General features: G+C 32.2%; 1 protein-coding gene across 2 annotated transcripts; it reads right to left on the bottom strand.

Moving 5' to 3' along the window:
- Nucleotides 1–8,079: 8,079 nt before the first annotated feature.
- On the bottom strand, nucleotides 8,080–18,034 carry LOC126752294 (UDP-glucosyltransferase 2). Of its 2 annotated transcripts, none has more exons than XM_050463003.1 (4): nucleotides 17,875–18,034; nucleotides 9,673–9,919; nucleotides 8,995–9,599; nucleotides 8,080–8,928 (listed from the first exon to the last, which is right to left on the bottom strand). In XM_050463003.1, exons 2-4 carry the CDS (start codon nucleotides 9,917–9,919, stop codon nucleotides 8,206–8,208), a joined length of 1,575 nt encoding a protein of 524 aa, XP_050318960.1. In that variant the 5' UTR covers nucleotides 17,875–18,034; the 3' UTR covers nucleotides 8,080–8,205. The 2 variants fall into 2 exon arrangements, with proteins under 2 accessions (XP_050318960.1, XP_050318959.1); XM_050463002.1 differs by lacking the exon at nucleotides 17,875–18,034 and adding an exon at nucleotides 10,122–10,250.
- Between the last annotated feature and the right edge of the window lie 5,508 nt (nucleotides 18,035–23,542).

Raw genomic sequence — 23,542 nt, 5'->3', positions numbered from 1 at the left:
AAACATCCAATGACTTGGCGCGGGGAAAGGACCCATAAATAAAATGTTGTAAGCGCTATACGCGCTTGGCGACAAAATCAGCGTGATCAGCAAAATATGTGACAATGGAAAGAACATCTGAAAGTAAATCAAAAAAAACTATGTGTTAGTAAGAGCTGCGTGGGGAATTGGCGCTTACCACCAATAGGCTTGAAATGGTCAAAAATAATCAAATAAATATTTATTGCTTAGTTACTAGCGACTACTTAAGTGTCTTCAATTAGTGAACGCATGTGTTTGATAATGACAATTCGCACACATATTAAAATAATTACGTTTTCAATCGTGTCTGCTAGAGATAAAGGCAAACGCTTTGCAATCTCAAATATGATTTTTTATGTGGGTACATTTTTATACTTGTATATACATATATATTTTATTAGAAAAAATGGGGGCGCATAGTTTTATCACTATCTGCTAGGTACTCATATTGGGGTCACGCCTCGAAATATGTAGACACCATAATGGTTAGTTTTCTTTCGTAAGGAGTTAGCAACACTGATTTTAATATTATTTCATCGAAGTGCTCTTAAATGTATTTTCGTGATAGCTTTCCGTGGAGAATAGCTTTTTTTGTAGTTAACAGTCATATCATTTTAAACCTTAAATTCGATATTCGATATTTTTTTGACTCACTCTAATATGCATTTATGCAAAAATATAGACCATTACATACATATCAGGAGTTAGAACACGCACTTCGTTAAAAATCCATGGGTATATTAACAGTCTTAGTTGTTTTGCCAGATGTGTAATCACGCTGATTTTTTTATTGCTGATAAGCCCCCAATAAGTGCTAGCTTAACCCTTATGTGAAATGTATTCTTTTAAGTAGCAGTAATTATATATGTGATAACAATAGTGTATATATTCGTGACTGAAAAAATATGTCATATAAATTTATATATTACACCGGTAAGCAGATGGATAGAGACCGTATTGTGATAGCTGAAACCACAGTACTAGGAATTGTCTCGGCACAACAAGGGGCTGCTCAAATAGTGAAGTGCTATCCCCACTCTTATAAATCCTAATCGTGGATGACTTACTTGAACTGCTAACTAACAATGCGGCCCGCTGTCAAGGATATGCGGATGACATTGTTATATTAACTAGGAGAAAATTCAAATACACTCTCAGTGACATAAAAAGTGGATTATACCTGGCAAAGGAATGGTACAGTAGGGTTGGATTGAATATCAACAGCTCGAAAACAACCATTGATCTGTTAACGATATGTAGGATCCCGCCTGGCCTCAGAAATGTATTCCATGGTAGCAGAGAGTTGAAGATGATGTATACCTGTCCCTCTCTTTTGATTCCACTCATCGGTGGAAGCAGCATATAAACCTGACCATAATCAATGCTACAAAATCAGTCATGATACGGAATCGACTTGCGGGGAAATGTTGGTACTGCAAGTCAATGATAATCAGTGGATGTACACCAGGACCGTGGGACCAATTTTTATGTATGGATGATGGCTAGGGCTTCTGAAGCATCGCAAACTTCGGTAGGACTTAAACACTTGAGGCTGCAGACTGTATACGCAGGATTAGGCCTCTTGAATTCATATTTCTAAACTGCGATTCCATTGCCACAATGAAATCTAGCAGTATATTGGAATTTAACAATGGGCTGAGGCGATGCGCGTCGCTGTGGCAGAGCGTGGTTCACAATAGACCTTAGATCGAGTTGCTGACCTCATTTATTATCTATCTGTCTATCCACTTATCTATACATTATTATTTTGATTTGAATTTTATTCCAAGAAATGAAACCAAAACCGCAAAACCAGCCTAGTGAAATGTATCGAAAAGAAGTTAAAGAAAATTTTAAATGTTCTAACGTGTGAAAAATATAATCAGAATTTTTGTGCAATAATTTTTTTCAGAAATTAAACAGCTGCCGACTTTTAACAACACTTTTTTATTAAACTTTTTGACAGCAAAATAAATGAAAATATTAGCTCTTTGACAAACAATATATTCAGCCAGGTGCCTAGACTATCCTTTCAGGTACTTATTATGCTTTAAGCTACCAGCAAAAAACGGGACAAAAGTACCCGACCATTACCTCGTGGGTTAATAATGGACTCTGCAGCAGTTAACCGGCTCATTTCGACAGCAAATTAGTTCAATGAACTCATTGCGTGGCAAACACAAAGCAGTATATTTCTTAAATCACCACTTATTTGTTAAACAATAACAAAAAAATATTGTTTCAATATTTTATGCGTGCGTAATTACATACATCTTAAAATATATAGTACTTAATAATATTCACTACGCAAAGCTCATATATTATAGTACATACGCCAATAGCGTCTATAATATTTGTGCCACGAGATAGTTCACTATTTCGATCCATATTATATATTCCGTTAAATGAAGAAAGTATGACTACTTTACGCCCCCCATGTATGTTTATCGCTAATGGGTTCCAATTGTCCAAGTTGTCGTCATTCTCATTCAAAAATGCTTGGTCACACTGTATAATAATCAAGTGAACATGTCACAACTGTGCGCAATACGCACTTACATATATTTGCTCTAGTATTTAATTCATTAATTGCCGATGAGAGTCATTTAATTTCGAAAAGATAAGCGTCGGCTCGTTAGTAGAGTGCTTATTTATAGGCTTTTGTTTTTCCTTGGCCAATTAAGTTAATTATGGTTTGATAATGAGCATACTCAGAGAATATTTACACTTAAAAATGTGTGTATGCTAACATTTGTGTATATCAATTATATTTTGGTGGTAGGTGGTGATAGTGGGGTGCTAAAACAGCTGTGATTTCGCAGTAAATTATGCGTAGCTTTTTTTTGTTGCTACATAGGGAGTAATGCTTAGAATATTTGTAAATAAAAAAAAATTGATAAGAAATCACGACACCGGGGTTTTGAATAGGTGAGTGGGTTTGTTGACCCACTATTTGCGTTGAATCAATGAAGGCACTCGATCTCTTCATTTTGGCGCAATATCACGGTTTTTTTCTCAAACACAATCCCTTGGCTTGAAATTATTTTTTAGCATTATTTTAAATCACAAATTCCTCGGAAACATTAAATAATAAATTATATTATTAAAAATGTAAAGGATGTTTTTGTATATTATTATTTTTTTTGGTTAGAAATAAAATTTGTTCTACTAAATTTGTTTTTATTATACATATATTCTTAGTTCTTTACATTTTTTTCCCTTTTATTTAATTAATTATTTTATTTATTTTTATTTAAAACAAAGTGTCGACTATACAAATTTTTCTTCCATTAAATTTTTTATGCTTTTATTTAAAATAAAATTGTTTTAATACCTTTGATTAATCAGCGTTTTTTATTATTAACTGCAGTACTTAATTTACACTCATTCACACACCATCGATCTCAAAACTCAAGATCTTAATGAAGTTTGTCCCATCGGCAGATAGGCAAGTTGCGTTGACGAGCGCGTTTTTACGGTCTTTATCTTTTACTATGGTTATAAGTAAATGTAAACTTATTCAAGAAGTTTTATTATTACTATTTTTTCACTTACAAAGGCTCCAACAAATAATACGAGGAAAATGGAACGCGTCAATGAAACAATGAAAATTATTTACATTACTTAAATGAGAATGTTTTATATGTGCGTATGTATGTAGGCTTTCTTTTCTTGGTGGATTTAAATACAAATAACACTATAATAACAACGTTCGAGTGACAGCTCGATATTAATACCATAATTATACCCACTATGCAATGTTGCATGGATCTTCTTTTATGAAAGCTTTACATTGACTTTCAAAATATTTAATATTATTCAGAGGGCAAGAAAAATGTTAAAGTTAAAACGAAATTTCTTGTACTGATGAACTTCATCAATGGTTCAGAGAGGGGACAATAGCGTGAAGTAATATCTATGTATCATACTGGGGCTCCTAAAGGCCTAGGTGCGTCGTCCGGCAACCACTCTATCTCCCTACTTAGAACTAAATTATTCTGAAGTTAGCAGATTTCTTATAGGATTCGTTCGATTAGGAAACAAATTCCTCTGCGGAATTTTTTGAGCTAGCAGCAAGGAAATGAATGATTTTAATATCTTAGGAGCTCTCATCAGATTATTTAGGCAAATATTTCCATAAATCATATAATGTAGAATATATTATTACATTCACTTTTTTATTATCCCCAATACTATTTTTCGAATGTAAAGTGTCTACCAGTAAGAACGACGTGATGTTAAAATGAAGTTAAACACTCAAATTGGTTCAAAGAGGGTTCTTTTGTTTTCTTATGCAGACAATTTTATGCCATTTATGATTTGAACAAAATGTGTGTCAAATGGCCATTATGATTCCGTTTGCATATCTCTGCCCACTTAAAAAATTTTCGATGATCCACTGCAGCAATTTAGCTGGAATTTCGGCTATAGTGTGCTGAATGTTGTTTTCAAGTTAATCGAGTGTTGCTGGTTGATTTTCGTAGACCTTTGATTTAACATACCTCCTGGAGAAAATAATCTATAGGCGTTAAATCGAATATTCTTGGCGAACATTTGACTAGATCATTTCTCGAAATTAGCGAGTCCCGAAACTTTGCACGCAGTCTTGTTGGAAAACAGTCAGTCAACATCTTTTCATAACGCTCGCTGTTGATGGTGGCGCCACGAGCTATCAAAATCAAGTCATCCTTATAGTTAGGCTGTATTTCAGCTACAGTAAGTGTTTGCCCATATAAGTTAGTGAGACTATAATGGACTCCAAATTATATCTATCATCAATGAAGGCCTTATCTACATTTCCGTCAGCTACTTTAGAATTTAATTGAACATAGTAAAAAAATCCAATGAGAAGTCGAGGCCTAACATCCTGTCGAACTAGCGGTTTTAACTCTAGTTACTTTTGCTTTTCAATGGGAATTAACTATTATACCAATTATGCCCGACTATTTTTAAGTCTATCTAAGAAAAAATTCCCCTGTACTAAATAATTAGGTTCTAAAAAATATTTTAAATGATCTTCAACTAACTACGCCTAAAAATATGCAATGATTTACGAAACACGACGCGAAGTCGTATGGTCGCACGGTCACCCAAAACGTAAAGTGATGGCAAAAATAAAATTACGTTAAGCGCTCGGCAACATCATTAAATACTTAATAAAAATATATAATCAGCAATAATACACACATACATATGTAAATAGTGATTCATCGTTAATTAAGTTTAATTATGGTATATCACTGAAGAATCTTAAGTATTTTCAGTTTAATCTAATCTCTTAGTATATAATACATATAATTTCGCAATAGCTTAATCGCATGAATCACTGCTGCGCTGCTGCTTTGGTTCGTTGACCTTTGGTAACTGTTTATGTATGTATGTATATCTTTACGTTGATCGCGTACATCGCTTATTTTACAGTTGCCAGAAATTTGCTTGCGAAAATTTGTTAAACCCAAAATGCTTACAGCAAAAAGTGCGAAGCCGATCGAACGTGCAGAAACCTTATGGGAGTGACGGCGTGCGAATAACTTGAAGAAATAAAATGAAACAAATTTTCAATTAATTTTTCTAATTAAACTTTCGATTTTTTATTGAGTTTCGTGATGCGATAAAATGGTGTCAAGGTTACATGGCTCAAATAAATACTTTCATACTTAATTGCACTTGATCCGAATTTGTTGGGATCATTAACGTTACTAGTGGACTTTATTCTATAGCAGCGGCGTGATCTGAATTTTATGCCGGCATGATCTTGCTCTTGGAACTTCGTGATCGTCGTATTTTTATACTATATGTAGTCTGCAATCTTCATATAGTTTTAAAGCATTTAGCGAAAATTTTTCATACCCAAAATCAATATAATTATATTACGGGAAAAAAATTTAGTTTTATCAAAAGTTTTATTTTTCTAAAATCCTCTGAGAAAAACTTTGAAAAATCTCCAACATTTTTTCTACAACCACATTTTTTGTGAAAACTTTTCAATGAAGCATCATTACCCACACCACAGTTCAAGAACGAAGCAAATGAACTTTCTCTCTAGCTTCCTCATTAGCAGATTTCTCCCTATCGGTTTCATGGAAATAATGCTTCGGTGAAAAGATCATTGTGAAATGATGGTTCGATGAAAATCGAGAGATACCACAGCAAATCGCAACAACAAAACGCAAACCACGTGCGTTGTCACCGAAACATACATACTATGTTTTGCAAATTAAGTGAATTCTTAAACAATTAAATGTAATAGTTGACAACTGTGTTTGTTTAAAAACAGCCATATTTTAATTGCTTTTACACTCAGCGGATTTTTAGTTTAATTAAATTAACATCAGAAAGTAGTTAACACGTGTAGAGCTCATTAGTTAAAAGGCTAATTTTGTGTACTTCGAAATATGTACATAGTCAGTGCCGCTTTATCCGTTACTTTTAAGCAATTGGACTTTGTTAGCTAGCTACTATTTTTTTCCTTTAGATTTCAAAAATTGAAAAGAATATAAAAGATCTAGCTATGTTAAATTATTTGATCTACACGAGAACCGACTTTTTTGGGAGCTATGATAAAACAATTATAGGCAAGGTTAATCCTAAAAAAATTTTTTTCGACAAGGCAACTTTTTGAAACTTAGTCTATCCGAGTGCCTTGTCTGAGGCAACTTGTTTATAATTCTATATCGCATAATTTTTGACTTTTACATTTCGAAATCGCGTTATTGCTCTTAAGAATATTCCCCATTAAGATCAATCTACTTTTGCATGTGTTTGAACTAATTGTCGAAGCATTTTTGCCACCCAAGTGTTCTGAACTATCAACTGCCTTTTCGAGTGTCGAAAAACATTGACCTCTTAGTTTTTTTTTTTCGTACGAGAATGAAAAGTAGTCATTCGATACCAGTTTACCATTATACGGAGGACAACTCATCATATCGATGTTTTGAGTTCTCAAAAGTGCAGTGGTTTCAATCGATCTCTCGTGTGGAAGCGTGATCCGTCTTCGCTGGTTGATTTTCCTAACTTGTGGAAGACAACTTGAAAACAATTAGTTGTCTACTACTCCAAATTTACTGTTCGCCGTTGCTCTAGTGGTATGGTTGTAACATGTCGATATGTTCCAAAAAAAACCAAAAAAGAAAAACTAAACAACTTTTGTTGGATTCGGCTCATCTGAAAACATCCAGATGAGCCGAAGCTGACTGCTGTTTACTTTTGGACTCTTAAATTCACGTTCTTCTGAAACCCCACTATCGTATTTTGTTAACATTTTCTCGAACAAAGGACACGGGCCTTTTTTGAGAGACTGTCAAATTGGGTGGGATTCAATGTGAACATTTTTTTTCAATCAAATGTTTGTGTAATATTGAACGTGTGCTGGTCAAACTAATATCTACTTTATAATTGTAGAGAAGTCACCTGACGATGTTGCAATAACAGTTTGCGCACAGCATCAATAGTTTCCAGAAAAACAACAGATTTTCACAAAATTCATCTCGGAGTGATCTACGACATCGATTGAATTCACCATACCATTGCTAAAACTGGTCCTTTATGAAACTGATAGTGCTTTATCGGCAAAAATTGAATTAAATTCATGGATGCCCTGTTGCTAAGTTAAATCATGTCGAAAATTGTAAAAAATAATTGAACAAAAATGTTCACGATTGAGTTCTATATATTCGTCGAGATGTATATTTTAAGTTACTGTAAACAACACAAATAGCGATCGTTTTAGAATATTTATAACGTCAAAAATGTCAAACTTTAGGATGAAGTTACGAGTGGCCTGATTGCAACACTAGTGTCTCCAAGTCCCGAAATGTAAAAGGCAACCTCTCCTGTCTGGAGATCTGAGCACTGAGACCAATCTTACTGATTCTTCTAAGTATAGATATAAGTATGTACATTACGAAAGTTCCACGAAGAATGGTCGTGCGTCTTGAAACCCTCGTTGAGAGTACATATATTTGTGATCTAGAGATGATTTTGTGATTTCATATCTCTCTCACACCATTAGAGAAAGTAATGAATTTCTCTCAAACAAAAATTATCAAAACAGCTCAGTATTGATCACATTATTTTATTGTTCAATAAAATTTCTCCAACTTATAATTAATTCGTATTTTTACATCTAACACTAAATTTTCTAAAACTAAATTAATTTTTCATAGAAAAAATTTGATCACAGCTCTACTGACGCTTTTTAGGTGACTCCTCAGGCTCTTTTCGCCTCAACAAGCTTCCCAAAAATTTGAGAATTCTTAACGGTAACCAAATTACTAAGAAAGCGATCAAGAGCGCGCAACCAAACACATCCAACAACAAGTACTGATACAGTGGCATATAAGCGCCATAAGATTTCAAGTGTGGCGCACCCTTGTGCCTCGCAATATATTCGATCCAGAATGAAGCCTCGTCCAAAGGATGCATTGGATTATCCCTAAATTTGCGCGATGCTTCCAGCGCCTTCTGCTTGTAACTGCCATCACTGATGAGCAAACGTATATTCTGTAGCAGATCTTCACCCGACATTTGGCCGAAGTTCAAAGTGCGCGCATAGCCAGCACGCACCGATTTGATCGTGTTCCGGTGTTGATCGCCATAAAGCGGTATGCTCAACATCGGCACACCCCAGTGGATGCCCTCTTGCGTGCCAAAGATGCCACCATGCGTGATGAAGACCTTGATATTTGGATGCGCGAGTATGTCATTTTGTGGCAACCAGCTCTGGATCTTCACATTCTTCGGCAGATGACCGATAGAAGAGTTCTCGAATTTCCACAAAACATTCTGTTTCAACTGACTGAAGGCGTTGAGTATCAGGCTGATTTTTTCCTTAGGCATATCTATACTCTTCATATAAGAACCGAGACTGAAGTACACCACACCGTGTGTAGAGTTGTCCAGATAGGTCTACAAATTGAATAAATGTAAATAGCACAATAAGTTGTTGTATACATTTGAGTTTCTGTGACAAACCTGCAAATCATGCGGCAAAGGTTTGGGTGTCTTTATATGCACACCACCGACATTTACGAGGCCGGGCATGCTGGGGCGCGGCACATCCAAACTACGATGACTATTGATCAACATCAACGAAATATTTTTTTCCAATTGTCGCACATGTGGCAATGGACCCTCTACCTGTCCTGTGAAATGCCGCTCGGCCATCTCCTGCATTTTAGGCATATAATACCAGCGACGCATCACAGCGTCATACAATGATAGATACGTATTGTAAGCACGTTGCGTGAAGGTCATCTGATCTGTATGTGAGAGTAACAGATGTGGTATAAAAGACCAAGGGGTGAGTAAGCCCATCGTATGATCCATATTGTCCGCATAACCCATAGTACCCAACGTCACAACAGGACATTTAAATTTGTGCGCAAACATCAGAAAACTCTCATGGAAGAATTGCTCCAAAATGATAAGATCGAAGTGCTGATCTTTACTGGCGATCAGTGCTTTCACCTTGGGATCGTTGAGCGCGTATTCGCTGGTGAGCAAGCCAACATGGAACCACATTTGTAAGTTTTGAAAATCGCTGGCGTAACGCATTTTGAATATATTCTCTTTGGGAACTAAAGGTTTTGGGAGCAAAAATTATTTTTTATGAAAAGTTATTATTTTTATATTTATAGCTTTTTCTCTTACAATAATGTGGTATATTGAATTGCGGGTCGATGATGATCTCTGTCAAATTCGGGTGTATATATTTAGCACGATGATTTGTGAGCGCCGTTACATGGTGACCACGCTGCAGCAGATCACGCAGAAAGTGTTCCAACCACATCCAGTGACTGGGCGCTGGGAAGGGACCCATAAAGAGAATATTGAAGGCAGTTGACGTGATGGGCATCAGCAATGCCGCTAGACAGAGTAGTAGCCATCGTGGGTGCATCTGAAAGGTTGGCATTTTTTTTATTTTAATTTAATATAAGAATTAATATTATTAAGAAATATAAGATCAATGTTTAAATACCGGAAGCAAAATGCATTCTGTCTTATAATTCTCTATACTTTTAAAAATTTTTGACAAAAAAGAGCTAAATTAGTAACAAAATCGGTGCTGAACGTGTTATTTAGTAAAATAAATAATTTACTGCTATTTTATTATTATTCGAAGTGACATATTTTGGAAGCACGAAATACAAATACAACAATGTAGCTCTCATATAGGAAGCTCTCTGTAGAACATTAAAGCGTTACGAAACTATATTGTTTGACTGCACGGCTTAGACTTTATACCTTTAACTTATGGCACGTCAATGTCACACACTGAAAAATTTATATATTTATATATGTATGTATAAGATTATAGTCAGCTAATTTCACACGATTTGCATTATTTTTTTTATTGAAAAATGCTTGCCTGAACGGCACGTGTTCCAAGTTCAATAAAAGCTCCAATAAATCAAAAAGTGATATATGATAAAATCTAGAAAATTATTATAAGAGGGCGTCATCTCAAACCACAGCCTTGCCGCACAAGTAGCGCTGGCTTACCAAACGATATACAGGGTCTGCCAACAAGAGAGACGTCTTGTTAAAATGAAATAAAATACACTAATTTGGTCAAAGCGGTTCAGTCTTTTTGTTAAGCAGATCGTTTTATGTCACTTACGATATGAAATGTCGGTCAAATGGCCACTACGGCTTCGTTTACATATCTCCAGCCATTAACGTCAAGATTTAATGGCGCGGTGCGGTATTTTCGCTGGAATTTCGGCTATAGTTCGCTGGATGTTGTCTTTGAGCTCCTCGAGCAATGCTGGTTGATTGGCATAAACCTTTGTTGTAACATAATTGAGGATTTGACTCAACTCAATAGCGACATTTAGATTTGTCGACGAAGCAAATAAGCCAGAAATGGCCTCATCTGAGAAGATCCCCAGTAAAGGATGACATGGTGAAATAAGAAACCTTACTGAAGACAAGGATAAAATTTGACACAAATCCGTTAACAAACAAGTCCGCCACGAGCTGTCAATCATCCCTATTGGTAGACGCTTTGTTTATAGAAGTGATTGAATGTGTGCAATTCGATGCTGTAATTACATCAGTTAATATGATTTAATCCAGTTGCAACTGATATGCTGCATAAGACTTGACGTTTAGCTCTTAATGACTTGTTATACCCAACGCATGACGGCAACGAAGAGTTCAGGCAATTTTTGAAAATTTTATGAAAAATATTTTCATATTGTTCCAAAAGGAATTTTAGGTAGTGTTTTTGAATGAAGAGTGAGCATTAATCCCTCAGACATTATACATATGAATTTGTTAGGGTTTGTGGTAGATCACATACTATATATAGTATCGGAACTTTTGATGGTAGATATACTTTTAGTGGTTTGATAATAACTGCTGCTCGTCTCTGAAGTATATGAGAAATATCTTTCTTCAGCCATCGTAGAGCTTCGAAATTAGTCTGAGTTTTTAAAAGAGTTTTACCAAACACTTCACCAACGAAATTCCTCGAAAAATTTTCTAAAAAGTTAAAAATCGTGTATATGTTTTTATTCGAATGGCTCCTAACAACAAGTACTTTGTAAGCTGTCAACGTCTTAATACCTATACTGCAAACATTGCACTGGGTATAAAAATGTCTAGCAGTCTCTTAGCATCGCATTAATATAACCACACAAAACAATTCTATTATGCAGACGCCAAATCAATCAGCACACATTTCCTTATTCCCCCTATTAGATCCATAAATTTGCATTTTTCACCAGCTTACCCACAGTTAGTTAATCAATCGCATTACTTCTGTTAATGTATGCAATATCTTGAAATGTAACACCCACTCATAAACTTCTATATCACTTTACATTTGTCATAACTTCCACTTGTTTTCGTTATTATTCTTGGCAGGCATAACAAATAGTTCACATAGCGATTTAAATCGAGATTAAATATTATATAATAAGGCGTGTGCATTACTTCTGCTGTCGAGAAAAAAATAACTGAAATGTAAAGTAACTGGTTATTTTTACGACGTTATCAGCCATCAATATAAACGTGTGTTTGTAAACAAATTAGCTTGTGCAACGGAACATAATAAAATGCATGAATGTATTGTATTTACATTGAACTTAAAGATTTATGGATTTTTAGAGAGATAACCACTAATTTTAAGCGATTTTTACGACACTTCTTTAATTTATTTCCGTATTTTCAATTAGTCTGCACAGTGACTAGTACTTAAACCACATTTATTAGCACAAATTACATGTTTAGAGTGTTTAGTATTGCGATAGTAAATGCTTCTAATTATAAAGTGGGAGTTGCTCACAGCAATAATGTTTTCATAGTGATTGACAATTATTTGTTTGACTTTGCAAAATGAATTGCAAGTATCTCTAGTTACTGCATGGTAACGTTTTTTTTTGATAGACCGCAGTCTAAAGTTGGATGCACGTGGCTTACTTTTTGCCAGTTCGATTGTCTGGAAAATGGAAGTCGAATTGTGTTTGACTCTTGCAACATAGTACATATGCAAGCAAAAACAACACAAATCTATGGTACAGCTGCAAGAGCAGTTGCAAAAGTTTTTGCTGAGACGCCTATTATGGTTTACAACTCTGCTGAGTTGAGTTGAAATTGTACAACTAAACCATTTTTTTGACAAATTATGGTAGACACTTGCAACATAATACATTAATACAAACTAAAGGTGGAACTGTGTGTGAAGTTGCAAAATTTCAATCTGAAGTCCAAATTATTGCATATAACTCGGCTTGCTTGAGTTGAAATTGAAACAACTTAACTGTTTCTTTACAAATGGTGATTTCCTCTTATTCAAAGGTAAAGCTGTATGATAATTTGCAAGAATTTAAGAATAAATCCTTATTATTGTTTATAAATAGGTTCAGTTGAGTTGAAATTGAAACAACTAAACCATTTTTTGGAAATTATGGTAGATTCATGTAATATAATACATGTGCAAACAAAAACAATACAGGTAAAAGTAAAACTGTGTGAGAAGTTACAAAAATTTAAGCTAAAACCCTTATTTGGGTTCACAACTCGGCTCAGTTGAGTTGAAATTTAAACAACTTTATTGTTTTTTTTACAACTTGTGCAACGAAAAACAACTCAAATCAAGGGTAAAGCTGTATGGAAAGTTGCAAATTTAAGCATAAACCCGTATTGTGGCTTACAACTTGATTCAGTTGAGTTGAAATTCGAAACAACTGAATTATTTTCTTACAAATTACAACTGGTATATTCTTGTAACATAAAATCTACACAAGCAAGCAAATACAACACAGATCAAAATTAAGGCCGTATGGGAAGTTGTAAAAATTGAGGCTAAAATCCCTATTAAACTTTAAATTTTTTGGGGTTTGAGTTGACGTAGATATATTATATGAAATTGAGTTTAAAGCCTTAAAATTGGCAAGCACTAAGTTCTTATTGCAAGGAACAAGCGTTATTATCCTGATATAATTCGACCATTTCCGTCTTCTAACGAAGGAAAAACCATACCATACCAAAACCACATATATGAATTACCATAATGTAAACCTTTTATAGCACTAATTACGGACTCTACTATCGCTACCATAAAAATGTTAAAAACCAAAACCGAAACTTTCACTCGATCAATAAAAAGCCAGCAATAGTCTGATATATTAGTAGTGCAAACTCACTTACAAAGAGTTTTGTAAATCTTTACTCTTCGTAGAGAGAGTTATTTTATGGTCTATTCTCCCGTCTGTTGCTAAAACTACTTGATGCCTGAACATTTAATCAAAATAGGAATCCCTTTAGAAGCATAAAATTCTCAAAAATTTCAGAGTTTTGACGATAGGATATATTTTATGAAGGTAACATACTTCTTTCATTATCATTTAATGGTGGCTGAGCCATAACTCATCGATGATGACTTTGATAATGAATGGTGATGGTAGATTAATATTCTCTTGCAAAAATGCAAGTATATAGAGTCACTTGTCTAGAACCTGGTATGATAAAAATATATGACTGCAATATAATATGCTCTCAGAGAGATAAAAAGCCAAACTTTTTGTAAACACGTATTTTTTCTTCACAATTCGTAAATCATTTTCGTGCCTTCAACTTCACGCTATCTTTCAAGAAGACTCCCACACTTGTCAGCCCCCAACCGAATTCATAGAAAATTTACACAAGTGCTCGTAAATATGAGGTTTTCGCATCACATTTATTATATTTACCTACTTATTAGCTATGTTTGTGGGTTTCAATGACATTCGTTTAATTGCGTTTCGAATAAAATACTTTGAAGACTGGGCTCTTGACGCGTTGGTTGATAATAAAATTTTAACAGTGTTGCATACACAGGTATGCAAATATTTATTGAAAATAAATTCTCAGACATTTTTTATGTGTATATGTATGCTGTTTATTGCACTTGCAAACATAGCTAAGAACATAAAGAAAGTAATCTGATTATACCTTTTGCAAGCGTGTACGAAGTCTTGTGTAAGGTAAGGTATAAAAAACCTTCACGAAGAGATAGCGAATATATAATAAGTATATACTTTTTCTTGTGTAATCAGGTACTTATATGTGTGTTTACATGCATACTATATATGTGTACCATGTATATATTCTATTTGCTTTGAAAAAGTGTTAATTGTTTCCGGACTTTACATTTTGAAGTAACGTATTACGACAAAAAAATTATATTTACATATTTTAATACTTAATGATTATAGCAATCGTTCTAAATAGGTATAATATGGTCTCGCTATAATATGAGCAGTAGCCAAATTATAAACTCTGGTTAGGTAAATGTGGACTCTGAACTCATTCGAGCCAAACTCTCGATTTCATCATATCCAAACAATGAAAACAATTTTATGCCCACAGGGGGTCATATTTTGACATTTTGATAGACATATTAACAAGTTATTTTTGCTGGTTATATAATACATAGCACAATATTTCAACAAATTAATATTTCGAAGTGATCACAATTAATTCTTATATATATGTTGTTATGTACATATAAGTCTTCTCAAAATGTTGTGAAATTATAGGAAGTCATATTTCGGAAACTTATAGATGAACTGGTTGCTTTTCTAAGATCAACGTCTCGATCAGAGACCGTTTCTGCATAAACGTGGCAAATGAGAAAGAGAGAGGGTTCTGATATTCAATAAATTTTACCAATCTAATAGAAGAAAGTAGGGGTTTGAAGGAAATTTAATTTGGAAATAATAGTAATAATAATCTGAGATATCGCATATTAAGCGTCTCGTGAAGCAACTGTTGCCCAGCCACTTCGGAATTTAACAAACAATCCACTATTTGCGGAAAATCTCACAACATGTTTTTGTTATTTTTGCAACAAATGTACACAACTTTGCCAAAAGCCTCTTCGATTAAATAGCGGTAAACGTTTTTACAATGAAACAACACGAAATGTGGCCAGCTTATGTAAGCGCCTCAGTCCTCGTCACACTTCTTGCTAATAACAACAACCGGCAAATCATTTTGACCGCATTTTATGCTTGAGCGTAAGTCTTCAATTATCTACCATAAGCCAATTTAATGGTGGCTTTGTTGGTTGCAACATAGTTACAATAAATTAATCACACTTTTGGTTAGTAATTTGTAGATGGTTTTGCAAAAATCTCATATAGCTTTGTCGTATTAAATTTTTGAGAGAGCGCATTTCAATATAAGCTAATCTCTTAAATGCACCAAAGGTCATTTTCAGAGAATTTGTTTGTGAGTTTTTGCGTGATTTCCGCGTTTGAACGTCAATGCGAACGAGCGTTTCGAAATCCGAAGGTGAATTTTGAGCATTGCAATAAAAATTATTAGTAAGCAAATGATCGCGTGTTTGTAACAAATTAGATTGCTCGCTATAACGGTACGCAATGCCTTGCCAATTTTGTGAGAAATTTGTTTACCGCTACTTAGCCTATATTATAATCGCATTAGTTTACCTGTCATGTTTTTTTTTGAATTATTACAGTCTAATAAATTGTTGAAGAATTTATTATTTTTAGTCTATTTAGTATGTCAGTCGATTTTAAAATTAAATTTTAATAAGCAATTAAATATAAATTATGGTGAAACTATAATTTATTTAAAATTAAAAATTCATAGCCTCATAATTTTTAATTTTAAATAAATTATAGTTTCACCACAATTTATATTTTATAAAACCATTCATTTTATTTTAAAATATGGTAGATAGTTAAATAGATAAAGAGTTTAAAAAAAAATATTTTAATTTATTTTGTTTAATTTTATTAAATTTTCATTTATTTATTTTAATTTAATTTTTATAAAATTATAATTTTTTAATACATTTTAATTTAATTTTAAATAAATAATAATTTTACCAGATTTGTTTTTTACTGAAAGTAAATATGTCAAACACTTGTTTTGCAAAATTTGAAAACAAAAATTATTTTATTTAATTTTAATTTAGGTTAAATTGATTTGAATTATTTTATCTTATTTTATTACATAAAATTTAATTTTTTATTATTTTCATTTTATTTTCTAATATTTTAATTTTTTTTAAATAACTTTTCTCTGTTTTTTTAGTAAATAATAGTTTATATTTTACCAAATTAAACACCTCAAACGCTTTATTTTATTTTAAAATACTAAAAAATATTTTATAAAAAATTAAATAAAAAAGAATATTTTATTTTATTTTAATTTAGGTCAAATTGATTTGTTTTATTTTTCTTTATTTTATTATATTATATGAAAATTTATTTTTTATTATTTTGCTTTATTTTATTTCACTTAATTTTATTTTCTTATACTTTAATTTGTTTAAAATTAACTTTTTCCTGTTTTCTTTAAGTATTATTTATTTTATTTACCAAAATTTACCTTTTACTTAAATTAAATTTGGTAAACACTTTATTTTAAATTATTAGTAGTATTTTATGAAAGGAAAGGTTTTAAAAAAAATTAAAAATTTTGTTTATTGAATTTGATTTTAATTTAATGTAATTCTATCTGATTTGTAATATTTTTTATTATTTTACATTTCATTATATATTGTTATTTTGTTTCAGTTGATGTCAAATATTTCTATTTTAATGTCATTTCATTAGTTTTGAATCCTTCAATTTTCAGATAATTTTTTTTTTTTAGTTCAACCTTTATTATTTTCTTTAATTTCGTAACTTATTATTGCTATTTAATATTCACTTGGAAATCAAATTTTATTTTTTTTGCTTTTGTGTAATTTGTTTGTCATTTAAGATTTTACTTAACTATGTTAATTATTTTTTTTTTTTGTATTATTTCAATTTTGCTGGTATTCATTTCGTTTATTATATTTTTCATATAATTTTAATTCTTATTTAAATTATTTTTAGTATATTGAGCTATTTTTTTATAATTATTATTCTATAAAATGCAGTTTAAAAGGTTTATTAAATTATTTCTTAATTTTATTTTAAATATTTCACAATTTTTATCGCTCTTGTTTAATTATTATTAATATTTTGCTTAAATTAATTTTAATTTTAAAAATAAACAATTATTTTTAATTTAATTTTAATTATTGTTCAATTTAATTTTAATTATTTTTTAATTTAATTTTAATTAGTTTCTTAATTTAAATTTTATGATTAATTTTTTTTTTGTTAATTAATTCTGTATTTCATTGTCTTGAATTCGTAATGTCTTTTGTAATTTTTCTTTTTTATAACAACATTTAACATTAGGTTTATTACAGTTTGCTTTAATATTTGATTTTTATTAATTACGCGCTTCATTTTCCACCTTGACAAATACTAATTAGCATAATAACAATTTACATTTTGTGCAACACAAAAGACTTAACAAAGTCTTAACAAATTTCGCCTTGATTAACTTATGCTTCACCTTTTACGTAATTGCTGCTCGCCTCTTGTACACTTTATCGCAGCTAAATTTTTCAAGAGCTTGATACAACTCAACCGAATTGGAAATTGAACGTCTGTTGTACTGCAAGTTGCAGTGTGGACTGTCCAAATCGCTGCAGCTAACAACCCACGAAAGTGTTGGCACACAGTTCGGTGCCTGATTACACTTACAACAATGCTGCTTACAAATACGGATTGGTCTTATATTAACATTTACTATACATATGTATGTAACATATGTAGTAATTCAATTTGCCGGGCTTATCGGTAGCGTTCGGCATTTGCGCATTGTCAAGAAGTTCGGTGGACACGTTGACAGGGTTGCCAAGTGAAAAAAAGTGCTGCAAATTCAATGTGCAGTAGTTAGTGAATCTCTAGCTAGTGATTTGATATATTGAGGGACTTTTATAGTAGCAGAAAGTGTATTGTCGACTTATGTATTTTTACATTCACATAACATTTTCAGAACTAAAAATTCGGTAAATTTATTTGAGTGTCTGTCTTTCAAATAAAAAAAAAATATTTTTTGTAAATATAAGTAAGAACTCACATGTCACAGGATAACGTATAATTTTATGCCGACTTAAAAACACGAAATATAACCTCAATTTCTGGCAGAGCCTTAATAGAAGGGGATCTTCTTTTAAATACGTATACAAGTTTTCTTTAAAAATATTACCCTTTCTTATTTAAATAATGAAAATTATATTTAACATAATATACTTTATTTATAATTTTATTGAACTTTCTTTTTCAGTTGGCAACTCTACCACCTTTATTTCAATTTCGTTCATTACATGCGGATATGAGTATAAATAATTGCCGAGATTTGCCTACGCAACAGTATCAGCCGACTGCTTGCCTTAATACTTCGGCAAATTTAGAAAGAACGATCATCAATAAAAAAAACTGTATTGAAGGTAGAAAGAAGAATATTGTTTCTGATAAGAAATAGCCGACTCGGCTATTAAATGATAACAAAAAAATTTTCCGTTAAGCACCTGATAAGCGAAGCAAATTTTTACGAAAAGATAAAAAATAGAAACAACAACAATAACAAGTAGCTAAACAAAATACGTGTTAATAACAGAAACGCGTGCGAATTATCTGTCTGTCCACGCAGACGTGTGACTTGTTCGCGTTATTTGCATTTGACCTTGACAGAGAACTGCATATGAATATATTATATTTGTTATATATATTTGCTTTGCTTCTATTTATAATTTTTTCGCATTTGTTTGTTTTGTCAAACACTTTTGCTGTTTGTGTGGCGTTGGCGCTTCGTTAAGCGCGTTTGTTCAGAAGTCATTGTACGAGTTAGCCGCTGGCAGCAGAGAAGTGGAGAATGCAACGCCACAGTTTTTTGTTTACACCAATTAGGCAGAGGTTATTAGCTTTTTGTGTTGTGAATGCGTTTATTGAAATATACCTGTAGATGTGGTGCTCATTAGGGTGTGACTGCTGTTATTACTTATATAATAAGAAGTAGTTTTATGTAAAACCTGTTCGATACATTTTGTGATTAAGCATTGATCGTTATGTGCCTACAATTTGTTTGATGTTTTAACCCTTGTTGCCAATACTTCATATAATTGATACTAATGGATCCTCTTTTCGTTCTTGGTCTCAGTTTTCAATGGTTTGCCCGACATAAAACTTTTTTGCCCAACCTGCCATATACCATAGGTGGCCCTACTAAAATTAAATCCATATGGTTTCTGGTTTTGAAGAAAAAGAAAGTGCTTTTTCACCATGACAATGCACCGTGTCACAAGTCAGTGAAAGCAATGACAAAAGTCCATGGATTGCGCTTCGAATTGCCTCCGTATCCACTGTATTCTTCAGATCTGGCCCCCAAGAACTTTTTCCTCTTTTCAGATCTCACGTCACTCAAAATACGTTTCATATAATTGGAACTGCATATCAATCAATCAAATATACATATTCCATTATTTCTCCGGTATAAAAACTGTTTAAATTTCACCCGCTCCTAAAAAGGGTAGAGCTCCTGCTTTCACCAATCCACCAATGCATCTTTCAACGAATTTTGTTGATTTTGTTATAAGCTATTATAGGCATCATACATACATATATGCTACATATGTGTATATTCATGCAGTATTTGTAACAACTTCTTTGAAGCTATTGTGTTACACTGTTGCGACTGCGCAGTGGGTGCAGCTGTCAAACGTCAATTTTAATTTATCGCATTTATTGACTAATGGCTTATGATTGAACAAAACATTTCGACAACGAAAGATGAGCTGACTAAAAAAGAGTTCGACAGCAGAATCATAAGGGGAATTTGGTTAAATTTTTTTATTATTATAGGACGAATTGGTTAAATTTATAGAACTATAAGAAGTTTTTAGTGAAATTCTTAAAAAAATTAGAGCAAGGGAATAAAAAAAATATTTGGAAAAATTTTAAACATTTTCGAAACAAACATTAAAAATTTAGTTGACAAAATCATAAATATTATTTGATGTTTAATTAATAAATTTTATTCTGAAATGTATTTAATAAAATAAAAAAAAAATGATTAGGAAAAATAAAAGCAAAGAAAATCCAAAAAAATTTATTTGATAAAATAATAAATGCTCGTTAGTCTTTATTTTGGAATTATTAATTTAAAAATTATTTAAAAAACTTGTATTAGAAATAAGTTTAGTTTGAAGGTACGTATAAGAACAAATATTTCTTCATTATTATATAATGTTTTGCATTAACTGAAAGTGAAATTTCTTAGCACTTTCATAACAGATGTCGTTGTAAAAGATTTTTGAATTCAAAGTCGTACTACGAATATGTAAATACCTGAATAAAATACAACGTTATATATCTTGCCACCCTTAACGGATTAAATACTTTAAGTAACTAATCTTCTTTTTAAATTGTTAATTGAATCTTTCATAAGATTTCCCCTATTTATTGGATCCCAGGGGTGGGACCATAAAGTAATTAAAAAGTAATTAATGCTATTTATACACATTAGAGATATGAAGTAATGCATACTCGTACACATTTACTCACACGGCTTTACAAACGCATTTCACTCATTAGTTGAAGCAATATTGTAAATTCAAATTTCACATTTCGAACTTCAATTTGTCGACGCATGTCTGTTGGTGGCGGCTTCTATAATTTGTTTGACAGCAGCTACATGAGTTGCAGCTATAGGGAAGTAGGTATGTTAAAATAACACCTATATATACATATATAGACATATGTATGGAGGAATATATAATGAAATAGATTTACTCACCAACCCTATCTGTAAATGATTGCATGTCTTTCTTCATGCTTGATCACATATTTTGCTTCAATGAAGCAAATCGACATATTGAAATTATTACGGCATTTAACTGTTTGCAAGTAAAAAATTTTTTTTTTGACGTCTAACTTATTTTTGAGAGAAAGAACAATTTTTTTATCGACACTGGTGAAAAAAAGTTAGTTTTGAAATAAATTACGGCACGAAAGCCCCTTTTTCAGTATAGTGTAGTTGAGATGTACGGATATATATATGTACATACATATATATTTATTTTTATTTTTTCTTAATAAAAAAAAATTTATTAAATAATTTTACTGAAATTTTAGCTGTTCCAAAAATTGATTTTTATTAAAAATATCTCAGAATAAATTCTCGAAAACTCCACATATTAAAAAAACTTATTTCTTACAAAATTTTTGAATTAATATTTTTTTAAATTTATATGTCACAATCTTCTACATTTTCTGTATAAATACATATAGTATGTGTGTATACAATAATTACTTGCGATTAAATATAAATAATACTAAATATGAGTTACAATTAAATATTTGCCACAGCTAATAAGTGAGAGTGGTGATGTGCTGCTAAAGCGTTGCCTACATTTAGGCATACATTTACAATATACATGGTACCGCAACTATGCATGTGTGTTTGTAGAACAAATTTAATAATGCTTGTTATTAAAAAATTTCAGTACATAAACAATAAAATGAATAAACCTCTGCAACTGGAACATTTTTATACTCGTGCACCACTTGCTACAGAGTATTATAGTTTTGTTCTCCTAAAACTAAGCGAAATGGTATATAGAGTTATATATATGTACATATAAAACTGATCAGGGTGACCAGAAAAGTTGAAATCCGGGTGACTGTATGGCTGTCGGTCTGTCGTCCGCCCGTGCAAGCAGTCACTTAAATAAAAATTGAGATATCTTGATGAAAGCTGGTATGTACGTTTCTTAGTTGGCCAATTAATACGGTTTAATCGAAATTTTCGTATTCTACTCTCACTTTGAAATCAGAATTTAGAAGTTTTTTATGCAAGAAAACAATGTGGAACACTTCTTTGAATGATACGAATATAGTTTTCTTTTGCAAAATGCCTTTTTGAAGAGATTTTGAGCTCCAATATTGAACAGGTTCCGTAAGCGAGTGAGATTTAAATTTAAAAAATTTATTAAAAAAATGTACTACATCGAAAAGTTGTTTTATTTAGAGTATATAGCAAAATACTTGAAAGAGTTCTGCCACCTTATATCACGGCACTCACTTAAGCAAAAAGAGCGTTTTAAACATTATTTCGTATAAAACCGGCGATTTGTGACACATTTTTAATTGTCTAAAATTGTGGGTAATGCCAAACTAAAATTTTATTGAATAGCATTAAAGCCCATGCGACTCTGCAAATTTCCACATTTTCAGATTTTTTCTAGAAGCAATAGCTTAGAAGTTATAAGCATTTTTTCATTCGGCGGCTGCTTGCTACATGCTCCTGGTCGCCTGGTAGAAATCCTGGAATTTTGCTGCCAAATTGAATGCAATTTTTCTGCAGCCGACAGCGGGGGTGCAACCAAAAAAAAACGTTGCATATACAAGGGGGCAAAAATTCAGGAAAGGAAGTGGTCATTTTGTAGAACCGGATATATGACAGAAGCCAAGCAGACCGGAAGTTGTGAACGGGAAACGGAAGCTGTCTTGGACGGAACCGGAAATAAAAACAATCACTTCCGGTTAATGTATTATTAGTTGTGGTCGGAACCGGAAAGCACATTTACGTACTTCCGGTTGGGCAATCTTTCCGGAAGTTGGTTAGCGGAAACGGAAATTTGCCTCCAAGAATGTTCAAACACCAATTCCGTTTCCGGGTTATTACTTCCGGTGTTATTTCTAAACCGGAAATTAAAACCCATTATACTTTTATTTCCGGTCCTCGCCTTTTCCGGTATCCGCTTCCTTCATATAATTTTGCCCCTTTACGTATGTGTAATGTATGTAATTTTTGAAAACTACTATTTTGCCAAAAACTAAGCTCTCAGCAACGGATATTAGAAAAAACAAGTATAAAAGTTAGCTAGATTCTTACAAAAATTGTATTTCGATCGTTCAGTTTCTATGTACGCTATAGTTTTTCGATGAGAACAATTTCTTCAGTGTTTACACCTTAACCTTAGAAAATAATCCATGCCAAATTGCGAAAAGATATCTTCTAAAATATAAAAGTTTTTTATACAAGGGCATTATTTTGATCGTTCAGTTTGTATGGCAGCCATAAGCTATGATGATACGATATCGATGGTTCCAGCAAATAAGCAGCTTCTTAAGGAGAAAAGAAGATGTGCAAAATTTCAGATCGACATCTCAAAAAC

Source organism: Bactrocera neohumeralis, chromosome 3 (assembly GCF_024586455.1).
Source record: "Bactrocera neohumeralis isolate Rockhampton chromosome 3, APGP_CSIRO_Bneo_wtdbg2-racon-allhic-juicebox.fasta_v2, whole genome shotgun sequence".
Lineage (NCBI taxonomy): Eukaryota > Metazoa > Arthropoda > Insecta > Diptera > Tephritidae > Bactrocera > Bactrocera neohumeralis.
Note: the sequence above shows the minus strand (reverse complement) of the source record. Positions and strands in the feature narration are given on the sequence as shown.

Excerpts from the sequence above, each read along its gene's own strand:
- LOC126752294 (XM_050463002.1), bottom strand. The coding sequence starts at position 10,193 with ATGAGAGCTACATTGTTGTATTTGTATTTCGTGCTTCCAAAATATGTC. Across the intron at positions 9,600-9,672 it reads ATTCAATATACCACATTATT|TTCCCAAAGAGAATATATTC; the intron begins GTAAGAGAAAAA and ends CAAAACCTTTAG. Across the intron at positions 8,929-8,994 it reads CTTTGCCGCATGATTTGCAG|ACCTATCTGGACAACTCTAC; the intron begins GTTTGTCACAGA and ends TTCAATTTGTAG.